Source organism: Borostomias antarcticus, assembly GCF_949987555.1.
Source record: "Borostomias antarcticus genome assembly, chromosome: 19".
Taxonomy (NCBI): domain Eukaryota; kingdom Metazoa; phylum Chordata; class Actinopteri; order Stomiiformes; family Stomiidae; genus Borostomias; species Borostomias antarcticus.
This window is the reverse complement of record NC_140252.1, coordinates 1,205,624-1,215,322: the sequence shown is the minus strand read 5'-3', so window position 1 is coordinate 1,215,322 and position 9,699 is coordinate 1,205,624. Positions and strand designations below refer to the sequence as shown.

General features: G+C 44.5%; 1 protein-coding gene across 1 annotated transcript; it reads left to right on the top strand.

Annotated features, from left to right (window-relative positions):
- Positions 1-652: 652 nt before the first annotated feature.
- On the top strand, positions 653-6,218 carry LOC311321542 (caspase a-like; the record flags this gene model as incomplete). The annotated part of the gene is made up of 7 exons (XM_084453537.1): positions 653-750; positions 2,338-2,383; positions 2,476-2,652; positions 3,493-3,733; positions 4,579-4,713; positions 5,647-5,756; positions 5,859-6,218. The coding sequence occupies 7 exons, from the start codon at positions 653-655 to the stop codon at positions 5,949-5,951; spliced, it is 900 nt and encodes a 299-aa protein (XP_084309663.1). The 3' UTR covers positions 5,952-6,218.
- Between the last annotated feature and the right edge of the window lie 3,481 nt (positions 6,219-9,699).

Genomic DNA, 9,699 nt, shown 5'->3' with positions numbered 1-9,699 from the left:
AGTGTCACAGAGCGAGAGGTAATGTTTTTGGTGGCGTCTGTTTGTGCGTCCATACGTCCGTTCATTAACAGGTTTACGCAAAAACTACAGATTTTCCCGAAACTCGTTGGAGGGGTGAAGCATGGAACAATTTAAACTCGGTGGAGGGGTGAAGCATGGAACAATTTAAACTCGGTGGAGGGGTGTAGCATGGAACAATTTAAACTCGGTGGAGGGGTGTAGCATGGAACAATTTAAACTCGGTGGAGGGGTGTAGCATGGAACAATTTAAACTCGGTGGAGGGGTGTAGCATGGAACAATTTAAACTCGGTGGAGGGGTGTAGCATGGAACAATTTAAACTCGGTGGAGGGGTGTAGCATGGAACAATTTAAAAAGCACTAAATTTTGGAGCGGATCCGTATCACGGGGCGGGTCCATGAGCCCCCCCAAAAAACATTGAACTCCATTAATTAATTTATTTATTAGCAGGATTATGCAAAAACTACCAGTTTACCGATTTTCAGTGTAGGGGTGTGGCATGGGCCAACTTAGAACACATACAATTTTGGAGTGGATCCGAATCTCAGGGAGGGTCCAGACTACGACGAACGCTGATACCCATGATGTTGGTCCAGGGAGGGTCCAGACTACGACGAACGCTGATACCCATGATGTTGGTCCAGGGAGGGTCCAGACTACGACGAACGCTGATACCCATGATGTTGGTCCAGGGAGGGTCCAGACTACGACGAACGCTGATACCCATGATGTTGGTCCATTTACTCTCTCGATTACATCCATCTCCTCAGGTTGTTTGCGCTTCTCATCCACCGGTCTGACACTGAATGGTATGGGTTACTACATCTTTAGCACGTTTCCTCTCCACTGTGTTGACCGTTAATGTTGTCCATCCTTGCAGCTTGTTGGTCTGCTGTCTCCATTGCCCTTGCCATTTCTTGAAGCTCTGGCAGTTTAAGATCTTTTTCTGTCGGCGCAGTGTTTTTGAAGTGCATTTATCAATAACTTGGTCATGTATGAAATCATCTCTGTTATCCACAGTCTCACATGTGGCTGCTAATTTCTTTAATCTAAAAACATAACTGTCCATGGACTCTCCTTGTGCTTGTTTTGCTTGTCTAAACACATCTCTCGTAAGGGATGTTCTCCTGAGGAGTGAAATATGTATTCAACTTATCTACTGCTAGCTTGTAGTTGTTGTCATCTCCTCTGTTGTGAGCGTGAAAAAGATGTCTTGGACTCCAGTGCCTGCTAAGTGCAGCAATAAGGCTCTTGTCCGTGCGGCATCACAAACTCTTGACGCAGTCAAATAGAGTTTGACACGATTGATCCATTTTTGCCAACGTACCCCGACATTAGCTGAGTCAGATTCCACATTGGAAGGAGCAACTGCAGTAAAACTTTATTGCGCCATTTTTAGCGCCATTATTGCAAGCTAATTTCCCTCACTGCCCTCCTTGCTTCTCCTCCTCCCTCCGTCTCAGATTAAATGTCAGCTATGTAGCCATTCTACATCCTCGTCTCCTTATGGTCTTATTAACCCGTCACATTCCAGAGATGACGCACACTACATCTTTGTCAAGCAATTTGAAAATGCATTTTGGAATCGGCAATACAATTCTCAATTCAGTTCAAAAAGTTTGATTAAACAGTTTGATTAAATTCAGTGAATTGCATGCCAAGGTTTGATGGCCTCTTCATTCAAATGGTAATTCAATATGCCAGTGAAACGGCGCATCCAGTCTATTGCATTTACATTTTCTTGTGACCACGCTCTTTTGGTGTCAAAATTCAAATTGCGATGCAATCTGAAGTCCCGCCCCTACTCTGCCTCTGATTGGCTAACTCTAACCCTAGCATAAACTACCTGCTAACTAGCCTCGCGTCCTTGGGGGGAGAGCCTGGTTTCTATTCGCTTGGTTTCCGGTCCTAGAGTCCGCCGGTATCCTGTCACAAAAATGCTGAATTGAGCAGCCTAGTCCCAGTCAGTTGCTATGAATCAGAATAAAGCATTGACATACCAAACAAAGTAGCAGAAGTTCTTGCTGCATCATAGGTTTATGGGTAGGCCTGTTTTTGGACAATATCCGCATAGACCGGAAACCACGACTGCAAAGCAAATAGACCCCAGGCTACCCACTAACCATCAAAGGCAACGAGTACCAGCCAATCCGAAGCAGAGTAGGGTGGGATAATCTCTCACTGAGATGATCACAGTCCCAAACACTCTTGGGAGAGATGAGGCGTTGTCACTACTCCTTTAGCTGCTACAACTGCCTGAAACATTAAAACGCTCTCTGTCTGTGTCCTGTGCAGTGTCGTCTGTCCTCATCGCCAGCACTGCAGAGTTCAAGGCGGACAAACTTCAGAGGGATGGAGATGAGGTTGGAACATGACAGTGAATGGCTGGCCGTAGTTGAACGTATTGCCATAATGATAGCAGTCATTGTCATTGGATTGTCCTCTGCTTTGTCAGATCTACTCGCTGATGGAAAAGTCTGGTCGGATGCGCCTGGCCCTGCTGATCACCAACGTGGAGTTTGGTGGCTCCTTAAGAAACAGGCGAGGGGCTGAGAAGGATGAGGAGAACATGGAGAGGCTGCTCACAGCTCTGGGGTACAAGGTGATCAAACACAGGGACCTCTCTGCAAAGGTAATGGACTCGGCACACCGAGGGAAATACACACTCTGGTTGATAATGACTACGTCCCCTGACAATATACAGTTTTGACAACAACAAAAAAGACAGATACTCTCCATAGTGTGTACAGTATAGTGAGTCTGTCCCAATTCAAGGGTTGCATCCTACCTAGGCCGGATTTGAAGGCTGCTACTTCACAGCGGGGCGACAAGTGCCGTCCCAATTCATTCAGCCTACAAAGAGTCCTCCGAATGCAGCCCTCAAATGCGGCCTACTTTTGACCAATTTGAAGGATACAACTGATGGATCCTTCGCGTCCTCCCTCCCAGAATGCATTTCGGTCCGGATGAATTCCTGTACCAGCCGCCATTGCTCGGATTTTAAAACGTTTTTAAACCGCTTTGATGTTAATATTATTACGTTTTAATACAATGTCATGCCTGATAGTACCACCATAGAATCCCAATATGTGCAAACTTTATCCAAATTACGCCTGTATCTACGAGTTTAGATAGACGATTTAGACAGGCATTTGCTGTGGTGTTTCCATAACAACCTGCCGTCAGCCTCAGGACAGGTCGCGCTACCGGCACGCGACACGCTTGGCATGCGCTTGGGGCTGCCTAGGCAACACAATGACAAGTTGGGAATCCTCCGTAGGCTAGACCGTCCCATTTCACAAAACATTTATATCCGGCCTACTTGGCCTGAAGGATGTGACTTACATAGGCCGCGTAGGCTGCGACCTAGGTAGGATGCAACCCTTGAATTGGGACAGACCCATTGTATGAGGTGGCATTAGAATAAATACCTGTTCCTAGGGTTACTGATTCAGTCTATCCCCCTCTTCAGGAGATGGAAAATGCTTTGAAAGCGTTCTCTCAATGCAAGGAGCACCGCAGGGCAGACAGCACCTTTGTGGTCATCATGTCCCACGGGAAACGGGGAGAGATTTTGGGCGTCAACTGGACTGAGGATCACCCTCAACTGGATGTGTTTCCAATCAACAACATCTTCACCTACCTGAACACGAGTAACTGCAAAGCTCTTATGGACAAGCCTAAGGTCATCATTATCCAGGCCTGTCAGGGAGGTGAGATGCATCACTTCCATCTTGATATTAGTTCCCGTTCATTCCTGGCAAGACAAACATGTTGTCTTTGTAAAACAATGCGTAGGCTACGTAGGAAAAGTGATTGACCTGCATAGCAACTTAGTGATCATAGTGATCTTACCTTGCTAATTTTGCTCCTACTTCTTGGGGGCTTTACAGTGTGCTTCACTCTGCGTTGTGTTAAAATATGACACTGCCACAACTTAAGGTTTATTACCGCAGTCTGTGCACAGAAACACAGCAGTTAGCTATTATAGCTCATCTCACACACACATTCAACTCTCCCTCGATAAGCAGCACCTAATGTCACAAGCACAGGGAATATTCTAGCTAAAACACGGTACAAATAAAGTGCATAACTTAGCTAGACAGCTGAATACAATGTGGAGTTCATACAATACACACTTTATCATGAACATGTTTATACAGAGTGGAGCAGCAGAAGTACAGCATACCTTGCTAGGTGGGCAGGTGGGAACAAGAAAACAAGGGGTGCGCTGGGACACCCCCCACATGGACCAAACCAAATAACATTACATGGACACACGTACCACCACACGTAACATAGAGAATAACCATATTTACACACAAATGATAACAACAGCTACACGGCTGTAATAAAAATAAAAAGCACAGTTTGGAATATGACTTATTAGTATGACCTTGTAGAGGTCACGTCTTGACCTGACCCATTTGGACTGCTCCACCCACTATCACCAACACAGTGTATAATCTAGTGTAACAACATATCATTGCTACACTTATAGTATGCAGCCCTGATATGGAAATGATCCATTCTGAAGATGGTTTCCATGACATTTCAGTCAAAGATGGGTCGGTGCTTGTGACTGACGGACCTTCTGCTGCGGTGTCGGTGCCCATACATGATCTGGACTTGGAGGAGGACTCCCTGAGACACGGAGAAAAGGACTTCGCCCTCTTAATGTCCTGCACTCCAGGTTTCACTATCCCATAAGCACATAGACATCACCCCTCTGGAAATCATCTGAGCAATCTGTCTTAGTGGAAATTGATTACTAAGGAATGATAAATATACAGTATGTTTTATCTATTGTAGTATATATATATGTACATATATATATATATAATATTGTTGTATATAATATATATTGCATATTATATCATAGTATATTACACCCACAGTATATTTCATATCAGTATGTGTATATATATATATATATATATATATGAGGTGCGACCGAAAAGTCCCCGGATTGTGTCAGCCACGTTCCAAGAAAAAATAATGATATCTCTTTGTTGCCCCTATATCTCACGACTATTCTGGTATAATATTGTTCACCTCACTCAATCGGTGCTTCTGTGACAGGCTGTTCAGTTCAGTGTCGCAGTCACAGTTGTGGCACTTTTCTCTACCAACTCCCAAAACTCAACAATTTAATTACAATAAAGTACACTCTCAAAACATTTTTATTACAGAATCTGCAGAGAAATTACACATTGTCCCCCTCAAAGTAGTCCCCCCCCCAGAGTTAATACACTTCTGCATTCTCTTTTGCCACCCATGGAAGCACTTGGCAAAGTCCTCCTCTTTGAGCCCCCTTAGTTCCCCACTCACGGTGGCTTTGATCTCTTCCACAGAGGTGGGTGGCAAAAGCGAATGCACAATATTATACCAGAATAGTCGTGAAATATAGGGCAACAAAGGGATATCATTGTTTTTTCAATTCAAATAGAGGCATGAGCATGGCTAGCACAATCCGGGGACACAATCCGGGGACTTTTCGGTCGCACCTTGTATATACATATTGTAGTATAATAAATTCAAGCGTAAAGCAGAGGAATAGATTTCAGCAGCCCAGTACGTATAGTTGCACACAATGTTTCCTGACCCCTAAATGCCTCTTCTCCAGATACTGTGTCCTATAGGGATACACAGAAGGGCTCCTTAATGATCCAGAACATGGTGGAGATATTCAACACTCATGCCTGTGATAAACACATTGATGAACTGTTCAGGAGGGTGAGTAGTGCATCTGCAGACAGCCTGGTGTTACTAAGGAATATCTGTTTTTATAACTAAAGGACACAATCAGCACATCAAACTCTTGTTTTAACCACAAAGGTTAGGAGAAGCTTTGAAGATTACCCCAGACAGATGCCTACCACAGACAGAAACACTCTGGTGAAGAACTTCTACCTCTTCCCAGGCCTCTGAGAGACCAGCCCACCTTCAAGCTGCAATGCATTAAAGGGGCATTCCACTTAATTTGTTTTTACATTTTCAACTACAACTATTTCTACGTGCCATAGCAGATGAGAAACTGTAATAACTACAGTAGCCTGTAGTTTCTTGTGTCCAGAGAGTGTTTCTGTGCTAGAACGATATTATATATGTGCATGGTCTCTCTTCTGTCAGGGCTCGGTGCGTGGTCTCTCTTCTGTCAGGGCTCGGTGCGTGGTCTCTCTTCTGTCAGGGCTCGGTGCGTGGTCTCTCTTCTGTCAGGGCTCGGTGCGTGGTCTCTCTTCTGTCAGGGCTCGGTGCGTGGTCTCTCTTCTGTCAGCGCTCGGTGCGTGGTCTCTCTTCTGTCAGCGCTCGGTGCGTGGTCTCTCTTCTGTCAGGGCTCGGTGCGTGGTCTCTCTTCTGTCAGCGCTCGGTGCGTGGTCTCTCTTCTGTCAGGGCTCGGTGCGTGGTCTCTCTTCTCTCAGGGCTCGGTGCGTGGTCTCTCTTCTGTCAGCGCTCGGTGCGTGGTCTCTCTTCTGTCAGCGCTCGGTGCGTGGTCTCTCTTCTGTCAGGGCTCGGTGCGTGGTCTCTCTTCTGTCAGGGCTCGGTGCGTGGTCTCTCTTCTGTCAGCGCTCGGTGCGTGGTCTCTCTTCTGTCAGCGCTCGGTGCGTGTGTAGCAGCAGTAGGAGTCAAACGCAGACTCAGAGGCAGGCGGAGCTGGTTCAGTGAGGTTTAACCCACAAATAATCACAAACAGGTAAATTAGGAAATCCAGGAGCACAAGGAGAAATTAACTAACAGACAACATGACAAAACAATGAACCAACCAAGTGAACAAACGATCAGGGCTGGGATATAAAGGCAGGCTGAGGAAGGAGAGGAGGTGCAGAATAATCATAATGAGGGACAGGTGTAGACAATAAAGACGGCACAAACACAGAGGCTGCATTCTGAATCACATACTTCCATACTATATAGTATGCCAAAAAAGGATTTAGTATATCCCAATTCATAGTACGCCAGATGCAGTAAATACCAGGATGTCCTACTACATTCGGTCATATTTTGCAGTATGCAAAATACTGTCCCTGATTGATCTATGCTTTGTCACGCTGATTGGCTGAAGGAGTTCGTCTGTCAAGGCAAGGTACTCCTGCCCACTCAAATCTCTCTGGGCAGCTGGAAGTCCAGACTCTATCATTATTTTTTTACGATGATTCTGGCTTCCAGGATAGGATTCCTCTGCCTGGGACTTTGGGTCATTAAACTTTCTTTTTATTAATGACCCCAATTTAAATTTTTTACATTATACAACAAAGGGATAAAGGCTTGTATATGTTTATATGCTTATCCTTATATGTTCTTATATTATTGTCTTCTATTGCATATCTCTCCACATTAACTGGGTATATGATGCTCATGTATTTTACTGTGATGTTAAGACAAGTGTAGGGATAAATCATGCCAGCAAAATTGTGATGCTCTCATTGGATTCTTTGGAAGAAAAATGTAAGAAATATGTGTAGCAATTTCCAATGTTGTTCAGAATGGAAGTGGACTGTCGAGTCAGAACAGAGGCCAAAGGGTCAGCAACGATAGGAGAGAGATAGAGGAAGCAAGACCCGGGCCCAGCTGGACGCCATATAGGAGAGGGAGGGGAGGTCGTCATCATAAACCAAGAGACCAACGAAGAATATATGGCCGGGATTGGAATAGAGGACGGCAGTCAACCAGATCAATGGTAGATTTGTTGAGAAACAGCGGATACGAAGTGACTCCCCCACATTCCAGGGGGAGATGACAGTAAAAACTATGAAAGAATCCCTTCATGGAGACTGATAAGGAGACCTCTGGGAAGCTGAGAGGCAGCCCCTGTGACCCCCTTTATAGTCTAGGTGTGGTGTTTATCAGAAGATGACAAAGGCAGCTGTGTTAAGATATTTGCCTGGAGGGAAACAACTGTCCTTAATGTGTAATGATGACAATAACAGTATAATCCATTAGTAAAAATACAGTTGAATATCATTTATTGGAAATGTAGACACTTAAGATAGAAATAACCATTTATAAGGCATGTATCTGTTAGTCAAAAATCAACTATGTAACCTTGTAGACATATATGACAGCATGTAATGGTCAGAAAATGTATTCTTGTATTAACTGTCTGGATATATAAGTAATGCTTAAAACTAGATGTTTAATAAGCTGTTAATTAGACTCCATTCTGGGACGTTCTGCTTTGGGTGTGAGAGAGGGAAGCTGTTGAATGCAGAAATTGTTCACCTATCAGAAGGGAGAGTGACGAAAGAAAAGTGATGTCAACATGGGGATTAAAAGAAGGCGCACAAGGAGAGGGAGACACTTTCTTTTCCATCACCAGAGGCGTGGAAGAAGTCAGCGGCTGAGAACCTGGGATTTACTCTCTTTCATGTACGTTTTCTTGTAACCTGTATTTTTCCATGTAACTGGATTAATTGTATAACCTCACAAAGTTTTATAAAGATTCTTACTTTGACACCAGATATTTTCTTCTTGCCTTTATTGGTTTGGTGAGTACCAAAATGTTTTGGTTGAATAATTGAATTAATGATTGAGATGTAGATAACAGGTTTTACAGCAGGGCAATTGGGCCCCCAGCCACGGCCAGCTAAAGGGAGCCAGGCTTATGGACTAGGTCGTGTCTCTGTGTTGTCTTTGAGGAAATTCACCTCTGAGCTGAGAGAAAAGCTTGAACAGAGGTCTGAGTCAAGTGGTACTGCTCTGATACAGAGAGAGAGAGAGCATTAGAGCACCAGCTCATGTGGGAGATGCATTTTAAGAGAGGCTATGACTGTTTGACTCATGTGATGGTAGTTTAAAGCAGTAACACATTAGCTTCATGAGCCACGGATAACAATAAAACCTGCTGGGAAAACGGAGTTGGTAATAAGTAAGAAAGTACGTTTTATTTAAATAGCGCCTTTCACAGCACGAATGCACAAAGCGCTTTACAATACAAATAACATAAAAAGGGAAGAAAGAGCGACATACAAAATGCAATACATAAAAAATACAAGGCAATTACGACATACAAAATACATTACAAGGCAGTTACAAAATACAGTACAAGGTAATAAAGGTTAAATAAGCCGTGGCAGAGAATTTACATAAATAAGCCATCACTTTGAGATCGAAAGGTCGAATAGCCTACTCTTCAACAATATGCATTAAGTAAATTAAAATTAAAATGGAATTGAACGACTCTTGCTCTGATTCATGTATGTTTAGTTCCACTGTTGAAACAGGTTACATAGTAGGCCTATGTCATGTTCCCTACGATCCAGCGCAGACCCCCTGCTGTGCTGTGACAGGATGACCCCTCTCCTGCTGCTCTCCCTGCTCCTGGCCTGGGGCCTCATTTAGAAAGCTTGCGCTCGCACAAAAGAATGCGTACGCCACTCCTGAGCAAACTTCGGGATTTATAAAAAACAAACTTGACGGGAGAATGGCGGAGAATGTGCTCACCTCCAAGCACCCTCTGACCCAAGCACACTCTGACCCAAGCACCCTCTGGCCCATGCACACTCTGACCCAAGCACACTCTGACCCAAGCACCCTCTGACCCATGCACACTCTGACCCAAGCACACTCTGACCCAAGCACACTCTGACCCAAGCACACACTGACCCATGCGTACGCACATTTCTGGCGAAATGAGAAACTGCGATCCTAATGGCAGAAAGGTGAAACTCGAGAAATGCTT